The sequence below is a fragment of the Leptodactylus fuscus genome, chromosome 6, assembly GCF_031893055.1.
Source record: "Leptodactylus fuscus isolate aLepFus1 chromosome 6, aLepFus1.hap2, whole genome shotgun sequence".
In the NCBI taxonomy this organism is placed as follows: domain Eukaryota; kingdom Metazoa; phylum Chordata; class Amphibia; order Anura; family Leptodactylidae; genus Leptodactylus; species Leptodactylus fuscus.
Genome location: NC_134270.1, coordinates 88,390,258 through 88,413,483, shown reverse-complemented (window position 1 = coordinate 88,413,483; position 23,226 = coordinate 88,390,258). Strand labels below are relative to the sequence as shown.

General features: G+C 44.5%; 1 protein-coding gene across 2 annotated transcripts in view; it reads left to right on the top strand.

Moving 5' to 3' along the window:
- Positions 1-23,226, top strand: part of RASIP1 (Ras interacting protein 1) — a 354,699-nt gene that overhangs the window by 44,665 nt on the left and 286,808 nt on the right. Inside the window, exon 3 of one of the 2 annotated variants that reach the window (XM_075276771.1) lies at positions 7,110-7,699. In XM_075276771.1, the coding sequence (XP_075132872.1) occupies positions 7,110-7,699 (590 nt within the window). Of the gene's footprint in view, positions 1-7,109; positions 7,709-23,226 lie in introns of both variants that reach the window. The other variant, XM_075276770.1, reaches the window with a different exon arrangement.

Below are 23,226 nucleotides of genomic sequence, written 5' to 3'. Positions count from 1 at the left end.
GGGGGTCTGGAAATATGGATTTTAGACGGTTGTCTTTTTGCAGTAGTGGATGTAATTTGCGTGTGATTCCTCTCAGCGTCTCCAGGTGGGGGTTAAATGTGACGACCAGGGGCACCCGATTGTTCTCCTGTTTGGTATTGTATTTTAATAACTCCGATCTTGGTATTTTGGTGGCCCTGGTGATTTGGTTATCAACTGATCTTGGATGGTAACCCTGCCTCAAGAATGTGTTTTTGAGGCCCCCAAGGTGTTCGTCTCTATCTGCAGGGTTTGAACATATGCGATGGTATCTGATGGCCTGGCTGTATAGAATGGAGTTCTTTATGTGTTTGGGATGAAAGCTATCCCATCTTAGGTAGGTAGGGCGGTCAATTGGTTTCCGATACAGCGATGTCTCAATTTTGTTGTCCTGTATCTTGATGACTGCGTCCAGGAAGTTTATTTCAGAGAAGGAGTGATTGAGCGTCAGGTTGATGGTGGGATGGAACTGGTTGAATTGTTCATGGAAGGTTTTCAGCTGTTCCTCAGACCCGGTCCAAATGATTAGGATATCATCAATGAAGCGATAGTAGGCCAGAGGTCTGATGGTGCAGGTGGATAGAAAGTCACTCTCAAGCTTGGCCATGAAGAGATTAGCATACTGTGGCGCCATTTTGCTCCCCATTGCAGTGCCGGTCCGTTGTAAATAGATGCAGTCACCAAAGGAGAAGTAATTGTGAGTGAGGATAAATTTTGTAAGTTTCACCACTGATTCAGTGTTCATACCTCGCTTTTTCATGGAAAACTGGCAGGCATTTATACCGTCCTGGTGTGGGATGTTGGAGTACAGGGATTCTACATCCATGGTGGCCAGGATGGTTCCATCTGGAAGGGGACCTATAGTGGATAGTTTATTTAATAGGTCTGTGGTGTCCTGGCTGGGTAGGTAGCTGGCTGTATCCTTCACTAAGGGTTTAAGAGTATCCTCCACCCATCCAGAGATTTGTTCAGTGAGAGTCCCAACACATGAGATGATCGGTCTCCCTGGGTTCCCAGGTTTGTGCAGTTTTGGAAGCATGTAAAAGTCCTTGTCCTTGGGCTTGCTGGTATGAGGCCGCTTAGGCTTATTGCTCCATCAGATAGGCCGGAGATCACCTTTTTCAGTTTTTTGGAGTATTCCACTGTGGGGTCTGAATCCAACTTGGAGTAGTAGTGTGTGTCATTCAGTTGTCTGTGTGCTTCCTGTATGTAGTCTGATGTGTTCATCATGACTATAGCACCACCCTTGTCTGCTGGCTTAATGATGATGTCTTTGTTATTTCTCAGGGATTTTATGGCCCTTCTTTCCTGGGCACTGATGTTAGATGGCAGTGCTTTGTTTGTATCCAGTATAGTTGATTTGACCATGTGTCTGAAACAGTCTATGTAATTGTCCAAATCAAAATTTCGTCCAGTTGGAGATGTCCAATCAGATGTCTCCTTTTTTGCTAAGATTGGAACCTCTGAAGGGGTAGGTTGGGTCTCCTCTGTGTCATCTGTGTCATGAAAATATTCCCTCAGGCGCAGCCTCCTGAAAAAATCCTCCATGTCACTGCACAGTTCAATTTTATCCATGGTTTTTAGAAGGACAAAATGAGAGTCCCCTGGAGAGTACCCCAAATTCTGCTTTGGTGGGTTCATAAGTGGAGAGATTGATAACACAGTTTCCTAATCCACGTGTGAGTGGTCCCCATAAATAAATAGTAAAAAAAAAAAAAAAGCCCCATTAATCTTTTAGGGCTCCCCCAAGGGCCTGCAAAATAATTTGTTAAGGCTCCCCCAAGGGCCTAAAAATTAATGTTTTAGGGATCACCCCCAAGGGCCTGACATCTAATTTTTTAGGGGTCACCCTAAGGGCCAAAAACTAGGGGGCCACACGGTGGCTCAGTGGTTAGCACTGCAGCCTTGCAGCGCTGGGTCCTGGTGTTCAAATCCCGCCAAGGGCAAAAAACTATCTGCAAGGAGTTTGTATGTTCTCCCCGTGTTTGCATGGATTTCCATCCCATATTCCAAAAAAGACATACTGATAGGGAAAAATGTGGATTGTGAGCCCTATGTGGGGCTCACAATCTACATTTAAAAAAAAAAACTAAACTCTGCTGGTTAAAGGCTCAATTCACCCAAAGGGCCTAAAACACTGCTGGTTAAAGGCTCTACTCACCCCAAGGACCACCCCAAAAAACAAAAAGAACACTGCTGGTGCAAGGCTCGACTCACCCCAAGGGCCAAAAAGTAAAACACTGCTGGTACAAGGCTCTACTCACCCCAAGGGCCAAAAAATAAAATACTGCTGGTGCAAAGCTCTAGTAACCCCAAGGAACAAAAAGTAAAACACTGCTGGTGCAAGGCTCTACTCACTCCAAGGGCCAAAACTCTGCTGGTGCAAGGCTGAACTAAATTAAAGGGACAAAAACTATGCTGGTTAGAAGTTCAGTTCACCCAAAGGGCCAAAAACTATGCTGGTTAGAGGCTCAGTACACCCAAAGGGCCAAAAACTATGCTGGTTAGAGGCTCAGTTCACCCAAAGGGCCAAAAACTATGCTGGTTAGAGGCTCAGTTCACGGAAAGGGCCAAAAACTATGCTGGTTAGAGGCTCAGTTCACCCAAAAGGCCAAAAATAATGCTGGTTAGAGGCTCAGTTCACCCAAAGGGCCAAAAAAACTATGTTGGTTAGAGGCTCAGTTCATCCAAAGGGCCAAATACACTGCTGGTTAAAGGCTCAACTCACCCCAAGGGCAAAAAAAATCTGCTGGTACAAGGCTGAACTAAATTAAAGGGACAAAAACTATGCTGGTTAGAGGCTCAGGTCACCCAAAGGGCCAAAAACTATGCTGTTTAGAGGCTCAACTCACCCCAAGGTCCAAAATCATTGCTGTATAAAGGCTCAGTTCACTCCAAGGGCCAAAAACTAAATCTCTGCTGTTTAAAGGCTCAATTCACCCCAAGGGCCAAGAACACTGCTGGTTAAAAGCTCAACTCACCCCAAGGGCAAAAAACTCTGCTGGTGCAATGGTGAACTAACTTAAAGGGCCTAAAACTATGCTGGTAAAAGGCTCAAGTCACCTCAAGGGCCTCAATCTCTGCTGGTAGCTCAGTTTAAGGGCCTCTAACTTAATTTGGAAGGGCACACGTGAAGGGCCAGAAAAGTAATTTTTGAAGGTCTCACCACATCACACACATATAAACAATGACAGTTAAGGGTGGGTGCTTTTGGATTTCCCATTGCCTATGCCATCTGTGGTAGTCATGGGCAACATGATTTAAAGGTGTGCATGCTAATGTTTCTTTAGCTTTAAATTTGTGTTTCTGTCCATACTATTGTGGAGGAAAAAAGGTTTCTAAGTATTTTTCCAGTGTCATAGAGGTTCTATTGCGTTTGGAAAGTGTCTAGTTGATAGGCTGTGATATTGGGGTAATACTGGGACTTGGGCGTGTTAGATGCCCCCAAGCATGCTTCCCCTGCTGTCCCAGTTGCATTCCAGAGGTGTTGGCATCATTTACTGTTGTGTCATTGTGGACTCGGTGACTCTCCTTAGTCAAATTGTCCACATTTCCACTGAAACAAGCCTTTTTCCCCATAGACTATAATGGGATTCGATATTCGGTCGAATAGTCGAATATTGAGGGGCTACTCGAAACGAATATGGAATATCGAATATCTCACTACTCACTCATCTCTAGTCAGTATACTTTTAGTACTGACAGACTTGGATTTCAGAGGAAAACACTCTCTGAGGAGAATCTTGAGCCGAGAGGAAGAGACATCTCTGGCTGAATTGCACTGATGCTTGGCTAACATGTCCAACTCTGCTCCACATGTTCAGATCTCTGCACACACCGATGAGCAGGGTTTCCAACCCTCTCCAGAGAGCTGTAACTCGACTCAAGGGAGCTTGATTGGTTCTGAAAGTAACCTGATCATATTGGACACTCCTTTACATTAACACACTACGATCAGTGGCGTAGCTACCATGGTAGCAGTGGTAGCGGCTGCCACAGGGCCCGGGGCTTTAGGGGGCCCGGTGACAGCCACTACTGCTGCATTTTTTTTTTCAATAGGCCGTTACGGGCCCTATTTACTTACCGATCTGGTTGGCTGGGCTGGGATCGGTAAGTGACACCGCGGGCCCCACAAACACTATCATTATACTCGGGGGTCTTTGAAGACCCCTGAGTATTATGATCGGAGGCCCGGGAGAGGTAAGAAACATAAATAAACACTGTTACTTACCTCTTCACGAGCCTGGGGTCTGCGTCATTGAAGAAGGACGACAGCAGAGGCTGACAGCATAGGATTCGGGGGACAGGTAAGAAACAGTAGTTTTTTATGTTTTTATTCCCCCGGGTCTCCGATTATTATACTCTGGGGTGTGAAAAGACCCCAGAGTATAATAATTGTTTATTGGTGTCCACAGTGGTACAGGGGTGACTAAGGGACATAATAGTGTGTGCAGGGGCAACTAAGGGACATAATACTGTGTTCAGGGGGGACTAAGGGACATAATATTATGTGCAAGGGCCACTGAGGGACATAATACTGTGTGAAGGGGCCACTATGGGGCATAATATTGTGTGCAGGGGCGACTAAGGGACATAATAGTGTGTGCAGGGGAGACTAAGGGACATAATACTGTGTGCAGGGGCTACTAAGGGACATAATAGTGTGTGCAGGGGCGGCTAAGGGACATAATACTGTGTGCAGGGGCGACTAAGGGACATAATACTATGTGCAGGGACCACTGAGGAACATAAAACTGTGAAGGGGCCACTATGGGGCATAATAGTGTGTGCAGGGGAGACTAAGGGACATAATACTGTGTGCAGGGGCGACTAAGGGACATAATAGTGTGTGCAGGGGTGACTAAGGGATATACTAGTGTGTGCAGTGGCGACTAAGTGGCATAATTCTGTGTGCAGGGGCCACTAAGGGACATAATACTGTGTCCAGTGGCCACTATGGGATATACAGTCCTATGAAAAAGTTTGGGCACCCCTATTAATCTTAATCATTTTTAGTTCTAAATATTTTATAACAGCCATTTCAGTTTGATATATCTAATAACTGATGGACACAGTAATATTTCAGGATTGAAATGAGGTTTATTGTACTAACAGAAAATGTGCAATATGCATTCAACCAAAATTTGACCGGTGCAAAAGTATGGGCACCTCAACAGAAAAGTGACATTAATATTTAGTAGATCCTCCTTTTGCAAAGATAACAGCCTCTAGTCGCTTCCTGTAGCTTTTAATCAGTTCCTGGATCCTGGATAAAGGTATTTTGGACAAACAATTCAAGTTCAGTTAAGTTAGATGGTCGCCGAGCATGGACAGCCCGCTTCAAATCATCCCACAGATGTTCAATGATATTCAGGTCTGGGGACTGGGATGGCCATTCCAGAACATTGTAATTGTTCCTCTGCATGAATGCCTGAGGATTTGGAGCGGTGTTTTGGATCATTGTCTTGCTGAAATATCCATCCCCGGTGTAACTTCAACTTCGTCACTGATTCTTGAACATTATTCTCAAGAATCTGCTGATACTGAGTGGAATCCATGCGACTCTCAACTTTAACAAGATTCCCGATGCCGGCATTGGCCACACAGCCCCAAAGCATGATGGAACCTCCACCAAATTTTACAGTGGGTAGCATGTGTTTTTCTTGGAATGCTGTTTCTTTTTGGACGCCATGCATAACGCCTTTTTTTTATAACCAAACAACTCAATTTTTGTTTCCAAAATGAAGCTGCCTTGTCCAAATGTGCTTTTTCATACCTCAGGCAACTCTATTTGTGGCGTACGTGCAGAAACGGCTTCTTTCTCATCACTCTCCCATACAGCTTCTATTTGTGCAAAGTGCGCTGTATAGTTGACCGATGCACAGTGACACCATCTGCAGCAAGATGATGCTGCAGCTCTTTGGAGGTGGTCTGTGGATTGTCCTTGACTGTTCTCACCATTCTTCTTCTCTGCCTTTCTGATATTTTTCTTGGCCTGCCACTTCTGGGCTTAACAAGAACTGTCCCTGTGGTCTTCCATTTCCTTACTATGTTCCTCACAGTGGAAACTGACAGGTTAAATCTCTGAGACAATTTTTTGTATCCTTCCCCTGAACAACTATGTTGAACAATCTTTGTTTTCAGATCATTTGAGAGTTGTTTTGAGTAGCCCATGATGCCACTCTTCAGAGGAGATTCAAATAGGAGATCAACTTGCAATTGGCCACCTTAAATACCTTTTCTTATGATTGGATACATCTGGCTATGAAGTTCAAAGCTCACTGAGGTTACAAAACCAATTTTGTGCTTCAGTAAGTCAGTAAAAAGTAGTTAGGGGAATTCAAATCAATAAAATGATAAGGGTGCCCATACTTTTGCACCGGTCAAATTTTGGTTTAATGCATATTGCACATTTTCTGTTAGTACAATAAACCTCATTTCAATCCTGAAATATTACTGTGTCCATCAGTTATTAGATATATCAAACTGAAATGGCTGTTGCAAACACCAAAATATTTAGAACAAAAAATGATTAAGATTAATAGGGGTGCCCAAACTTTTTCATAGGACTGTAATACTGTGTGCAGGGGCCACTATGAGGCATAATACTGTGTGCAGGGGCCACTAAGGGACATAATAGAGCACGCAGGAATGTGGAGGAGGGGGTCGATCGAGGTCTTTGGCATCGATGTCAGTTGGGGGGGCATGTCAAAAGTCAGCCATGGGGCCCCGCCATTCCTAGTTACGCCACTGACTACAACGATGCAATCACAGACATAACTTAAAATGAAAATTATAGGCAGGTGCAGTTCACTAACAAACTGATAAAAAAAAAAAACACCTTTATTTTCACAAACCTCTTTTAACTCTTTGAATGTACAGCAGAGAAAGTATGTTATGTCCTTGAAAGCTTGACAACAATTGCTATAAGCCCTATGTATAATGTATTTGAGATCTAGCTTTTCCATTTTTTCTGAAGACAGGTATTACTAAATATGCAGCAACATATTCACTGTTTTCATATAACTACATTGCAAGACAACTTTGCCTTCCTTGAAAATATATTTTTACATATGTCTTGTACTTTATAGGTCTACATCTTCAGACACAGCAAGTCGTTGCAATGAGACAGTGGAGTTACGTCAACCAACAAGGAATAAAAACAATCGACACAAACGTCTATCTAACATCTTTCACCGTGGTACAATACTTATGACTGGTAGTATCAGTGCTGGCAGTGCAGCAGGACGCTGGGCTAGTGAGAAAAAATTATCAGAGATTATTGATTCAGTGCCAGAAGATTTGGTTGAGCTTTCCAGTCAAAAGAATTTGCCTGGCATTCTCAAAATATTTGGAGATGATATTTCTTCTGGAACCAACTACAAAAGTGTTTTGGCTACCCCACGGTCTATGGCACGGGAACTAGTAAAAGAAGCTCTGGAAAGATATGCTGTGGCAAGTTCAGACACAGAAGCTTTTGTTCTTTGTGATGTAGTAGGGCGTTTTGTAGGACATGAAGGTGAATGGAAGATGGAGTACCTGCGCATTGTTGGGGACCATGAACGACCCCTGGTCTTACAAGAAATGTGGAAACCTAAGGCAGGGTTCTCTCGAAGGTTTGAAATCAGAAGAATGCAAGAAGTGGAGAAAATGACTACAGCAGAGAATATTGAAACTGCAGGTGAGCACAGTGTGTAAAATTTATGTTTCAGAAATATTTGAAAATATAAATATCATTTAAGGGAATCTATCACTTCACTTAAATATATTGAGCAGTCATCACTTTGTTGCAGAACACATTACAGTGATAAACAACATAACTTTGTTATGTACGTTGCTTTTTTAAATTTGGAGGAAAACCAACTTTGAAGTCTTATGCAATAGTACATTGGGGCAGACCTTCAAGTCCATGAAGCTCTGCTCTTGCATCCCAAGTGGGATCAACCCCATCTGCCCAGAGTGGTAAACACAAACTCTTGTTCTGCAGCCTGAAAGCTCTGTACTCTCTTCATTTCCTGGATTTCTCGGCAAATTGGTGGGCAGGGTTTCACTAGTTCTGCTATCTGCTATGTTTGCAGTCAAAAATGAGGGATTGGTTGTAAATGCATTACCACAGTATAAATCTGATGTGGAAATTGATGTAGCAGCACTGGATTTGAGTCAGCTTGCATTACATACAGAGGTAAAGGACATCTTATTAGAGATGAGCGAACACTGTTCGGAACAGCCGTTCCGAACAGCACGCTCACAGCACGTTCCCATAGAAATGAATGGAAGCAGCCGGCACGCGGGGGGTTAAGCCACCGGCCACCAGCAAAGCGTATGTGCCAGGTGCTTCCATTCATTTCTATGGGAGCGTGCTGTTCGGATTGGCTGATCCGTACAGTGTTTGCTCAGCTCTACTCCTTATCTCAGCCCTTATCAGCCAAATTCAATTAAACCAGCTGATAAGTGGAAAAGCTGAAGATAGACAGCATAGTAATCCCGGAGCTCTCACCTCCCCCCTCCCCTATCTGAGGAGCTCCATTGCTTGTCAGCCCCTCCCTCCCCCCTGAGAGCAGGCAGCTACGTCACTTGGGTATTGAGCAGATAAGCCCAGTGGCCATAGAAACGCAGTGTCAACAATGAAGTGAATAAATTAGGATAACGGCCAAACAAAGCAGTTTTGATAAAGCAATGTATTTAGGAAAAGTTTTAAATCCACATAAACTAGCAGTATAGATTGAATGCTTTTCATGGGACAAGCCCTTCAACAACAAAAGTTAACTGCTTCATTTGCATAGAACTTCAACATTTATATTCTATAAATCTACAAAAGGAACATATATAACAAAATAATGTTATTTTTTTCCCTGTAATCCCTTTAAATGTTATCAATTTATCTCATGCAGTACATTAAATACATCAATTAGCAATTGACAGGAAATAGTATTTTAAAATAATGTGGGATCTAGTATTTTAATTTCTGAAAAGTTTAATAAGTAATTAGTAATTCCAGTAATTAAAATCAAATCTATGTTTTGCCAGTTAAACTTCAGTCGACCTTTAAACTAATAATAATTTTTATTTATATAGCGCCAACATATTCCGCAGCGCTGTACAATTTGTACGGTTCAAATACAGACAGAAAGATCTATTTAAACTGATTTCATTAGAGATGAACAAGTAGTATTCGATCGAATACTTCCCATGCACAATTATTTGTGTAAAAAAACGCCAAACAAAGGTGTAATAGGCATCAAATTTTTACTGCGTTTACCGCGTGATATTCCACCGATTACACCAATAACTATGCAGGGGAGGTATTCGATTGAATACTACTCACTCATCTCTAGATTTCATCACCAGCACAACAACAACAAAAAAAAATGCGATATTTGTTGCTGGAGGTATTATTTTGTTTTATACGTTTTGTTTTCCTAACAATTTATTAGTCAGGTGATCAAATGGTAATTGCTGATGTGACCATACATATTTATATTTGTAGGCAATTAAAAGCTTAAAATTTTTAGAAATATAAAAGATCACAAATTTTGCAGAGTATTAAAGATTAGAGATGAGCGAGTAATGAAATATTCGATATTCGTTTTCATTAGACCCTCAATATTCGACTATTCGACCGACTATTGAATCCCATTATAGTCTATGGGGAAAAAAGGCTCGTTTCAGGGGAAACCACAATTCGACTCAGGAGAGTCACCAAATCCACAATGAACCCCAGGAAATGATGCCAACACCTCTGGAATGCAACTGGGACAGCAGGGGAAGCATGCCTGAGGGCATCTAACACACCCAAGTCCCAGTATTACCCCAGTATCACAGCCTATCAACTAGGATCAGGGGATAATTATACTCATTAGGGAGAGTGTGCACCTATACAGGCATACGGAGACTTACGAGCCATTTCTGCTCCACTGGGGATTAAGAGTAAAATATGCAAATCTATTCTCCAGGATGTAATTAGGAGAACAGTGCCTCTGTTTGCTGCCCTCTAGGGGCAGCCCCCTTAACATCATGCATGACTCATTTAACGAATCCAATAACATAATGCTATTTAGGCATTCAACGCTGGTCAATGCATTCCTATGCCGAGATGTAGCAGTGCTGGCCATGCACTCAGCTCGTTTACACCCGAGATGCAGCCAAGCTGAGCGCACAGCCAACACTGCTACCACCGGAGATATGAACCCTGCTGCACACTCAGCTCTGCTGCATCAGAGATGTACTGAACCCTGCTGCACACTCAGCTCTGCTGCATCAGAGATGCACTGAACCCTGCTGCACACTCAGCTCTGCTACATCAGACATGTGCTGAACTCTGCTGCACACTCAGCATTGCTGCATCAGAGATGTAGCAGAGCTGAGTGTGCGCTCAACTCCGCTGCACACTCAGCTCTGCTACATCTCTGATGCAGCAGAGCTGAGTGTGCAGCAGGGTTCACATCTCCAGTGTAGCTGTGCTGGTCATGCACTCAGCTCGGCTGTATCTCTAGTGTAGACGAGCTGAGCGCACAGCCAGCACTACTACATCTTGGCATAGGAATGCATCGACCAGCGTTGATTGGCCGAATGCCATACAGAGTACTGCATTTGTCCAATCAACGCTGGTTCTGCTGGAGGAGGCGGAGTCTAAGATTGGTCCACAGCAGTCTCCATTCTAGTCCGATCTTAGACTCCGCCTCCTCACAGACGAGCCTCTGGCAGAACCAGCGTTGAATAGCCAAATGCTATACTCTGTATGGCATTTGGCCAATCAACGCTGATCAATGCATTCCTATGGGAAAAAGTCAGCTCGCGCATATCGTAAGCTGACAGGGATCCCGACATAATACAGTGACTTGGGCATGTTAGATACACCCAGGCATGCTTCCTCTGCTGTCCCACTTGCATTCCAGGGTGTTGGCATCATTTTATGGGGTGTCATAGTGGACTTGGTGACTCTCCTGAGTCAAAGAGTGGGATCCCTGAAATGAGCATTTTTTCCCCATAGACTATAATGGGATTCGATATTCGTTCAAATAGTCGAATAATGAGGGGCTATTTGAAACAAATATCGAATATTTTACTGTTCGTTCATCTCTAATTATTGCCAAACTACTATTTCTATTCCAAAAGGAACAGATTCCCAGCTACTGTATGGACAGCACTGTTTCAATCTGTTGGATCTCCTCAGCATAGCGCAGGGACACTAGTTTGGCAGAGTGAGAGACTATAGACCAGGATCATGGGATAATCATACTCATTAGGGAGAGTGTGCACCTATACAGACGTACGGAGACTTACGAGCCATTTCTTCTCCGCCTGGGATTATGGGTAAAATATGCAAATCTATTCTCCAGGATGTAATTAGGAAAACAGTGCCTCTGTTTGCTGCCCTCTAGGTGAACACTCTCCCTAATGAGTATGATTATCCCCTGATCCTGGTCTATAGCCTCTCACTCTGCCAAACTAGTATCCCTGCGCTATACTGAAGAGATCCAACAGATTGAAACAGCGCTGACCATAGCTGGGAATCTGTTCCTTTTGGAACAGAAATACTAGTTTAGCAATAATCCCCGCATTATGTTATTATGTTCATTAAACAAGTCATGCATGATGTTAAGGAGGCTGCTCCTAGAGAGCAGCAAACAGAGGCTCAATCCAATTTTATTAATGCTGTACCCCCAAAACCTACCTGGGATACACAGCAATTCAGTCATGCTCAATCCAATTTTTCGTTCAATCCAGTATTGTTTGCTCTCCATGATGTGAACTATGCCTTGAAAAGCAACCCAACATGAAGTCAGCCATGTGTGGCATAGTGTTACTTGGCATGAATTCGCTGCCCCCAACTGTAAGGGTCAATCTCCATTTCCTCCATTTTCCACTCCCCTTCACACTATCCGTGCTGAAGCAATGGGACGCACTGAACTTCACCCTCAAGAGAAGAGAAGCAGCATCCCCGACCGCACGCGCTTGTCGATGCATCGGTGGTCAAGTGGACCTTGCAGCAAAGCGTGGAACTCTGGGCTCGACTGATGTTATGGGACATGTGCAGGTGCAAGGCGGGGACAGCACACCAAGAGAAGTAGTAATGGCTAGGCCCAGCATAGTGAGGTGCTACAGCTGCCATCTGGTGACGGCAAGCCTGAGTATGCAGAAGCATAAATGCCAACATCTCCAGGGTCAGCAGTTTTTAGATGAGGCCATTGAAGGATTGGGCATGTGGGTGGCTTGCACTGTACTTCTGCCTGCAATGAAACGCCTGGGAGATGGGGAGTGGCTGGAAAGAGGCACATGATGGTGCAGACAAAAAGGGCGGATGGGGGTGAACTCCCCAGAGTGTCAGAGACAGATGTTTATTTGTCCAGGCTCTTGGTCTGGACCAGCACTGTAAACAGCGGAAGAGGCAGTGTCGGCAACGCCGGGCGACGATTGTCCTGCGTTTGCTCTCTCCCACTGAGCCCAGGGCTTACCTTCCAAATGACAGCGCATGCAAGAAGTGGTAAGGTTGCTCTTTTCAGAGCCCCTACTCAATTTAGACTTGCAAAGTGTGCGAACCGCACTAAATTTGTCATATAACTGACATATAAATGATGGGTCTGGGTACATTGGCTGTTCATTTTGATGAAAGTCAGCCGGTCAGCACTGTCAGCTGACAGCCAGCTGTGCTTATCCGTGATGATGTCACCGGTTGCGCTGAAGACATTTTCTGATAGCACACTGGTGTCAGGGTAGGAAAGGACCTCCAAGGCGTATAGCACAAGTTCCAGCCACAAATCCTACTTGGAGACCCAATAAGTGTAGGGCGCAGAGGGATCAGAGAGGATAGGGCTGGAGTCGGCCAGGTACTCCCGCAACATGCGCCTATACTTGTCACACTTGACACTAGGCCCCTCAGTGGCGGTAGTTTGGCCAGGGGGTGCCGCTAGCCTCTTGTATTACAATGAGATCATCTGCCACTTTGTCTTCTTCCTCTTCCTCCAACAATATTCGCTGTGAAGTGGACAGGAGTGTGCACTGACTATCCTGCTGGGATGGTTCTGCTCCTATGCCCAACTCCTCAGTGTACAATGCGTTATCCCTGATGGTGAGGAGGGATTTTTGCATTACACACAGGAGCGGGATTGTTACACTCACGAGTGCATCGTCACCGCTGACCCTCTTGGTGGACTCCTCAAAGACATGGAGAGATCTCGCAAAAGTCTGCCAACATGGGTGAGTTTTGCACAAGTGGCTAGTACTCAGAAAATCTTTGGCCTTGCTGCCTCTGGGCATGCCTCTGCCTCTAGCCACCTTTTTTGCTGCTGCGCTTGCATCCACATCTACACTGCTTTCCCCCCTAGACATGACCCCTGTCCATGCCTCTGCCTCTAGCCACCTTTTTTCCTGCTTAGCTAGCCTCCACATGTACATTGCTTTCCCCACTAGACATCACCCCTGTCCATGTCAGGTCGATGGTCTGGTTGTCTACTGACTCCTCTGCCAATTGCTCACTCTCCCCTTACTGCAAACCACACATAACCACAACTTGCCCTGATGGCAACTGTGTCTCTTCATCATCACCAAGGCCCAGAAACACTGGTTGCGGGTCCACAACCACAATATTGGAAGGAAATGGCGGATGCTTCAGTATTTGGGCATTAGGACACACAAAGTCGTCTGGTAGCTCCTGCGATTCGGGAAGTGGTTCAACAGAGTTCAACAGTGGTTCCAAAAAGAGATCCTGGGAGGGGGCAAGGGTGGGATGACTCTGTTGGAAAGATTGGGCATGTTGGGAGGAATGAGGGGCAGACACTTGGGTATGAAAACGACTGCAGGTAGTGGCTGACTGAAGGGTGGAAAAGCAGCTGGAAGCATTATCCGCTAGCCATTGTAACACCTGTTCCTGGTGCTCGGGCCTTGTCTGCATTGTACCCTGCACCCTTCTTAACGCAGCTGTCATATCAGGAATTGTGATGAGTGCATGCTAATGTTTCTTTCAGTTTAAAGTTATGTTTCTGTAAATATTAATGTAGAGGAAAGAAGTTTTCAAATTACTTATCCACTTTCATAGAGTTTCTAGTGAAACTGTCCAGTGGAAAGGATGGGATAGACTTATTAAGCCATGAGCGCTCCACTGCAAAGGAACATGGGAAGAATATGCAAATCTGACTTCCATGACGTAATTACGATGTCAGTGCCTAATTAGGTGTGTGGAGTCTTATTAAGCCACTTATTAAGACTCCACACACCTATATTGTGGTCTATCCCTACGGAGTGACGATATCCCCTTAACCCTGTCTAAGCCTCTCACCTCTGCCAGATCAGTCCTCTCTACGCCAAGCTGATGAGATGCAAATACATTGAAATGGCTGTCCTTGGCTGAGAAGACTGTATCTGGTATAATCCCAACATCATTGCAAACAAAGGCCTTTGAGAAGGTCGTCATGATGTTAAAGGGAGCGCCCTCTATAGATGTGTTTGACTGAGACTCTGTCTTCCTAATTACATCATGGAAGTTAGACTTGCACATTCTCAGTCAGTGCCCTCTATTGGTGTGCACACTTGAACACTGACATCCTAATTACATCATGGAAGTAGCTCAGCTTAAAGGGGTATTCCCACGTTGCATACTCACCAGTCTTCCATGCTCTAAATTCTTCTTTCTTCCAGCTTTGTTGCATCATTGGTGGGCGTGGTTACATATGCAAAGCCAGCGGCGAGAAGACGTCACTTCTATGCCGCTGGCCCTGCATGTGCGCTCCTGATGCAGCTAGGCATCGGACGTACAGCCTTCACAATGCAATACAGACCCGGCATCTGCTGTAATAGAGAGGCGGATGCCGGGGATTGTAGACGCCGGGGCACAGGTACCTGCAACATCACTACGCTCCTGCCCTGCATGAAGCCAGCAGCGGCAGGAGCGATGCTGCTATTATGGAGGGAGGGAGTGGGGGGTTGGAGGAGCGGGATAGCAGCATCGCTCCTGCCGCTGCTGGCTTCATGCAGGGCAGGAGCGTAGCGATGTTGCAGGCACCTGTGCCGGCGTCTACACTCTCTGTCATCCGCCTCTCTATTACAGCGGATGCCGGGTCTGTATTGGTGCCCCCCCCCCCAAAGTGTAAACTACCCCCTCGGGCTCGTTCCCGTGCACTTAGCTCCTCCTCCCTCCCCCCTGTGAGCAGCAGACACATCACTTGACTTTTGACCAGATAAGTCAAGGGATGTGTCAACAGAGAAATGAATAAAGTAAGATAGTGGACAAACAAAGCAGTTTTGCTGAAGCAATGTATTTAGGAAAAGTCTTACACGAATATAACGTCTTCGTCTTATGACGAATATCGAATATTTCACTGTTCGCTCATCTCGAATACCCAACACCTCCTAGGTTGGTGTCAGGGAGCAGCTGTAACTGAGGGCATAACACTGTTTATACCAGGGCACCAGTTTTTTTACTTTTTACTATTTGTTTTGATGACCCATTGAGACATTTGTAATCTTCAGGTTGTCTACTTTCAAAAAATATATAGGGTTTAGGGGTTCACTTGTTTTCCCACGGTGTGTAATCCCTAACTTTTATAGGATGATACTTTTTTAACATTTCCAGCTTCAAAGGAGATTTTTGTTCCTTCCACTGCTACTGATTTTCTGAAGACACGTGCATGCGGGTATATGCCTTAGTGATATGCATGAACGCTGCACATGTTGAACTCTTATTTTTAGGTTTGGTGTATATAATTTTTTGTTTGGTTTCCGCTTTTAGCAACTAATATACATTTATTTGCATTTTTTTTTTTTTTTTTTTAAAAAACATTCACTTTAACCACTTCAGTACCGGGCCAATTTGTGGTCCAGGACCAGACACATTTTAGGTTTATTATGTATGTGCGGTTTTGAGGTCTGTAAAATTTTTCTCGTATGTCTTAGTCAACTAATTTTTGCGTCTTTTTTCGGGGACACATAGGACTTTATTTTTATGTTATTTTTATTTTCAAATGTGTTTAAATTTTTTTTATATTTATAATTATATTTTCAATTTATAATTTTTTTTTAATTTAATAACACAAAGTGTCACTGAAAAACTTTATAAAATAGTTTTTCCTCTCCGTTACGGTAATTTTTATTTTGTATGGTGTCGTCGGGGGCGGGGCTATAACCTTTAATAACGGCGTTTTATTAGCGTATTGAGCTCATTGAGCGCTGTATACACAGCGATCCAGAAGGCAGGGGAGGTAATAAATCTGCCCTGTCTTCTCTCTAGGAGCTCCGGCTGAAGTTACAGCCGGCTCCTATTGAAAGCAGCTACACGATCTCCGTGCAGCTGCTGTGTTCTGCTGGACGTACAGGTACGTCCTGGCAGAACTAGACAACCACTTCCCGGACGTATATAGTCTATGGGCGGTCCGGAAGTGGTTAAATCAAAATTACATGAAGGTGCTTTTTTGAAAACAGTGCAAAGTGGCATTCTGACAATGCTGCAGGTGTCTACTTTAAGAAAATATATATAGGTATGGGGGGGTTGGATGATTTTTTTAATGTTGCAATTTAGGTTTGATTTCTCCATTACAAAACTGTGAAAATTGCTTTGGCTACTGGAGGTGCAAAATTTCTAGAGACCCTTCGCAATGAAAAGGTTAATGAATTCATGACTATTGTTAACCCCCAGGCTTTTCACTAAACTTATCTGTATTTGGCCGTAAATAAAAAAAAAAAAAAAAAAAAAGACAATTTCTACAGTTATATGTACTTTTTCATAATTGTTTTCCCTTTTACCAGGGAATAAAGTAACCCATCTTATTACACAATTTCTCCCAGTACAGCGATGCCCCATTTGTGGTAAAAAAAAAACAAACAAAACACTGTTTGGGCACAGAGGAAGGCTCAGAAGCGAAGGAGCGTTATTTCTCTTTTACAGCTCTGATTTTACACAAATGATTTATAGGTGCCATGTTGCATTTGCAGAGCTCTAGAGATACCACAACAGTGGGAAACCCCCATAAATGACCCCATTTTGGAAACTAGACCCCTTAAAGAATTCATCTAGAGGTGATATGACCATTTTTCTACAGTTATATGTACTTTTTTGTCATTTTTTCCCATTTTACCAGGGAATAAAGTAGTCAATCTTGTTGCACAATTTCTACAGTTGTGGTCAATATCCACTGTTTGGGCACAGAAGAGGGCTCAGAAGAGAAAGAACGTTATTTACCTTTTGGAGCTTTGATTTTCCTGGAATGGTTTATAGGTGCTATGTCGCATTTGAAGATTCCAAGAGGTACCACAACCGTGGATAACCCCCCAAAATGACCCCATTTTGGAAACTAGACCCCTTAAGGAATTGATATAGACACTGCACATCAGATGGTACAAAAGGAGAATTGCAATTTTCAAATGTTTTATGGTATTTCAGTACCCAATATATTGTGCCCAGCATGGGCCACCAGAGACATAGACCACATAAATTGTAATGTGGGTTCTCCTGGATATGGCAACACTTTACATGTGGCTGTTGTGTGATGTCTGACCACGCAGCAGGGCTCAGAATGGAAAAGGACCATGGATTTGGCAGTATAAAAGCATTTCCACTAAAGCATCTATGTGAAGCCCCTGATGTACCAGTATAGTGGAGAACGCAAAGAAGTGACCCCATTTTAAAAATGATACGCCCTTATGTATTCATCTGGGGTTACAGTAAGCATTTTGACCAAACAGGCTTTTACAAATGGCACTGCACAGCACATGGTACAGAAGGAGAATTGCAAATGTCGGATTGTATATATCATTTCAGCGCCCAATATATTAGGCCCACTTTGTGTCATCAGAGACCTGCACTTGGAAAACTATTAAGTGGGCTATCCCAGGTACAGAAAAGTTGTATTTGTGGACCTAAACTGCTGCTGGGCACACAGTAGGATTTTGAAGGGAAGGAGCACTGCTCCTTTTAGCTTTTGGAGTAAAGATTTAGAGGAACTTTCTGTGCGTCATGTTGATTTTACAGAGCTCTGGAGGTGCCAGTAACTTGGAATTCCCCAAGAAGTGACCCCATTTTGTAGGGGCAATTATAGGGTCTCTTCAAGCCTGACATTGCGTCCAAAACCAACAACCTACGCTCCAAAAATACATAGTGCTCCTTCATATCTGCGCCCTGCTGTGTGCTCAAAATGCAGTTTATGCCCACATGTATGACACTGGTACCCCTAGGATAATGTACTTAACAATGTCCTGTGTGGGTATAAACTAATGATGGGGCACAGCCGGGAACAGAAGGGAAGGAGTGCTATTTTGATTTTTGGAACACAGTTTGGTTTTAGGACATCATGCCACTTTTGCAGAGCTACTGCATTGCCAATAAAGTGGATTCCACAGGCATGTGACCCCATTTTGGACACTACACCCCTGAAGGGATTTATCAAGTGGAATAGCGAGCATTTTTAACCCTCGAGTGTTGCATTAATTTAATTTCCAGAAATGAATGTGTGGCTGATAATAAAAAGTGAAAATTGCAATTTTTACAGAGATATGCCATTTCATTTCCCGATATGTCGTGCCTGACCTGAATCAGCAGAAACACACACTCCAAAAACTGGTAAGCAGGTATCCCAGGCACAACAGCTTTTGAAGCGTTCATTTCTGATACAAGTCAGGCACAACATATTATGCACTGAAATTAGATTTCCTTGGAAAAATTGTGATTTTCACCTTTTGTAATCAGCTGCTTATTCATTTATGGATAATAAATTATAGCAACACCTGGGGGTTAAAAATGCTCACTGAGAGGGGCCACACGGTGGCTCAGTGGTTAGCACTGCAGCCTTGCAGCACTGAAGTCCTGGTGTTCAAATCTCACCAAGAGCAGAAAAACCATCTGCAAGGAGTTTGTATGTTCTCCCCGTGTTTGCATGGATTTCCATCCCATATTCCAAAAAGACATACTGATAGGGAAAAATGTACATTGTGAGCTCTATGTGGGGCTCACAATCTACATTTAAAAAAAAAAAAAATGCTCACTGAACCCCCTCCTTAAGAGTTGTAGTTTTAAAAATGGGGTCACGTCAGGGGATTCCACTTTACTGGCATTTCAAAAGCCCTGCAAAAGTGTCATGGAGTGCCCAAATATCAGTTTATACCCATATATGACATTACGCACATTATCCTGGGTACACTAGTGTCATATATGTGGCATAAACTGAAGTTTGGGTACACAGCAGGGCGCAGAAGGGAAAGAGCGCTATGCGGCTTTTGGAACACAGACTTAGATGTCTGGTATCTGAACACCATGTCATGTTTGCAGAGTCTTTAAGATGCCAGAAAAGTGGATTCCCATAGAGAGTGACCCCATTTTGATAACTGCACCACTCAAAGAATTTATCAAGGAGTCTAGTGAGTATTAGTTTCCCAGATGTTAATGCACAGCGGTTGGTGAAGAGTGAATGTATAAGCTGTGCGGAGTACATTGCAATCACCAACTTACCTACTATTTCCCCAGTAGCTCCTATTATTGGGGGGGGGGGGTCACTTTGAGGGTCTCTTCTATTGTATTTTCTCTTGTAAGCTGTAAAACTGGTTTGTACCCTGATATTTGCTCGCACAGCTTATACATTCCCCACATTCCACACAGCTTATAAATTCTGAAGGAACCAGATTTGTTCTAATGATTTGGCGATTTTTGGGTTATTCAAGCTATATTTTTTTATTTTTGTGGTGATGTAGCCATATGTGTTTGTATTTTTGTGAGATATGATGCATTTTGTAATGACACCATTTTTGGGTGCGTACAATTTATTCAACTAGTAAATTTTAGAAAGATGATAGCGTTTGCTCTCACTGGTTGCACAATTTCAAAATAAATAAGGTGTGTGAGCTAAAACATAACTTTTAATAAATATCACTTTAAAATAAGTGCAATGTGTCATGGATAAATTTTTGTGGGCACGTATGAAATTTATTCATTGGGTACGTTATTATTTTTATTTATTCTTCATTCGTCCTGGGTTTTTCCCACTCTCCAGTTTATCCTAAAATATCAAGTTTCCCACCATCTGATTTGTCATGTACTGTATATCAGTGGTGCTCAAAACATTAGCGACAGTGGTACATTAAAATACCTTCAAAGCCACTTGGAACTCAATTTATCATGCTATAGACTCATAGGAGACTCTGCTTCCTTCACAGAGTGCTTGTATAACTATAAGGGCCCCTTCACATGGAGTAAACGCGGCGTACACACGCGGTAAACGCGCCACATTGCGCGGCGCGTTTACTCCGTGTGAAGGGGCCCTAAGGCTTCTTTGTATCAAGGCTAACTCTTACTCCATGTATTAGTCAATTACAGTTTCCATAGGGATTCACTGCCAGAGCTAGTTTGCATAGGACAGGGTAGCTTAGCACAGTTGTGTTTACTTTGTTCCACACTGCCATCTTATCAGTGTGTGTGTTCACATTAGTCAATCTGATCTGCAGACATCTACTCACAATGGCTAGGCTCTAGTGGGTGTTCAACTCCCTGATTGAGCTATCTCCATACAATTGTATTTACTTGTTCCAGGCTGCAGTTTTATCAGTGTGTGTTCACATTAATCAATCTGATCTGCAGACATCTACTCACAATGGCTAGTTGCTAGTAGGTGTTGAACCCCCTAATTAGTCTATCTACAATACATTACATACATTTTCAAGAAATGCAGATGGTCAATAGGCATTGGAACTATTCAAATTAAACACAAAGTTTATACTTATGAATAGAGATGAGCGAACACTAAAATGTTCGAGGTTCGAAATTCGATTCGAACAGCCGCTCAATGTTCGTGTGTTCGAACGGGTTTCGAACCCCATTATAGTCTATGGGGAACAGATACTCGTTAAGGGGGAAACCCAAATCCGTGTCTGGAGGGTCACCAAGTCCACTATGACACCCCAGGAAATGATGCCAACACCTCTGGAATGACACTGGGACAGCAGGGGAAGCATGTCTGGGGGCATCTAACACACCAAAGACCCTCTATTACCCCAACATCACTGCCTAACAACTACACACTTTCCACATTCAAAAAAACCTCTATCAAAGTGGGAAAATACCTGGAAACCTTCTTTACTCCCCAAATGGATGGACACAAACCCCAATTTAAGCTCAACAAACAGTAACAACCACCCCTTTAAATCACGTTCCCCATGACAACCACAAATGGAATAGGCAATGGGAATTCCAAAAGCCCTCACCCTTAACTGTCATTTTGAGTGTGTGTGTGTGTGTGTGTGTGTGTGTGTGTGTGTGTGTGATGTGGTAAGACCTTCCAAAATTCACTTTTCTAGCCCTTAACATGAGCCCTTCCAAACAAAGTTACATGACCTTAAGCTGAGCTACCAGCAGAGATTGAGGCCCTTGGCATGAGTAGAGCCTTGCACCAGCAGTGTTTTTGGCACTTAGGGTGAGTTGAGCCTTGTACCAGCGTGTGTCCCTTAACATCAGGCGGGCCCTAAGTTCTGCGCTTTGCACAAAAGTTCCACATTAACTAGGCTGAATGGTACAAAGATTAGTAGGCCCGAGAACCAGGAACAGGTCTTGCAATGGCTGTCGGATAACGCTTAAAGCACATTGTCCACCAGCCAGTCAGCCTCTACCTCCTCTTACCCAACAGTCTTGTCCTCCTTCCACCCAAAATTCCCAATCTTCCCAGAACAATAACCCCAACTGTCCCTGCTCCCCAGAGCTGTTCTCCCTTCCTTTGACTGTACCGCAACCTGCCCCTCCATTTCGCGATTCCACGGACCTAACAGACGAGTATCTGTGTCCAGATGCTCAAACACTAGAGTCTCCTCCATTCCATCTCCGGTCGATTTGGTGGCGGATGACCAGCAACCCACCCTCATCGACGACGATGAGACGCAGTTGCTGTCAGGGCAGCCAGTTGACATGCGCATTGTGCAGGAGGAGGAGGCGAGACAGGAGTTGGAAGAGGAGGTGGTGGACGACGAGGACACCGACCCCACCTGGACAAGGCAGATGTCAAGCTGGGAAAGTAGTGTGGATGTTGAGGCAGGTGCAGCACCAAAAAGGGTAGCTAGAGGCAGAGACATGTCCAGAGGCAGAGGTCAGCTGCTTTGCCGAAGCCAGGCCAGACCCGGAATGTCCGAAGATGTTCCCTTTTGTACCCAGCCCAGAAAAACGCCCCCATCGAGGGCACGTTTCTTGAAGGTGTAGAGTTTTTTCAAGGAATGCGCCGAGGACAGATATAGTGTCGTCTACACAATTTGCCTCTCGAAATCGAGTAGGGGCCCTGAGAAGAGCAACCTGTCCACCACTTCAATGCACCGTCATTTGGAATCCAAGCAATGGAATCAGTGGCAGGCAGCAACGGCAGGACAAACGTCGCCCGCCGTTCATGCCACTGCCTCTGCTCACAGTGCTGGCGATGCACTCCAGAGGACGAGCCAGGACATCACTTCATCTGCCTCCGCCACTTTGTTGACTTCTCCCTCATCCTCCCCTGTTTCTGTCTTATCTCCTTCTCCTGCACCATCAAAGGCACCATCAGGCGCTTCTTTACAACAACCCACCATCTCTCAGACATTGGAGCGCCGGCAGAAATACACCGCTAACCACCCACCCACGCAAGCCTAGAACGCCAACATCGCTAAACTGCTGGCCCAGGAGAGGTTGGCGTTCCGGCTTGTTGAAACTCCCGCCTTCCCGGACCTGATGGCAACTGTGGCACCTCACTATGCCGTCCCTAGCCGTCTCAACTTCTCCCGGTGTGGCGTCCCCGCCTTGCACCAGCACGTGTCACTCAACATCAGGTGGGCCCTTAGTTCCGCGCTTTGCTGCAAGGTCCACTTGACCACCGACACTTGGACAAGCGCCTGTGGTCAGGGATGCTGCAGTGCTTATCTTTAATGACAGGCAGGGTGAATGTGGTGGAGTCTGTTCCCCGGGTGCAAACTGGGGTGGCCTATCTCCTCTCCCAGGCCAAAATTCATGGCAGGAGTAGACTGAAACCCTACGACGCTGCAACCTCCACCACAGCTACTAGCGGCAAACGCTAAAACACTGGTGTGGGGAGACGTCAGCAGGCGGTGCTGAAGCTCATCAGCTTGGGGGACAGACAGCACAGTGCCTCCGAGGTCAGGGATGCCATCCTGGCTGAGATGGCATTTTTTTTTCCCTGCTACACCTGGGGCCTGGCATTTTTACGCCTGTGATAATGGCTGGAACCTGGTAGCTGCTCTGGAGCTTGCCAGCCTCCAACACGT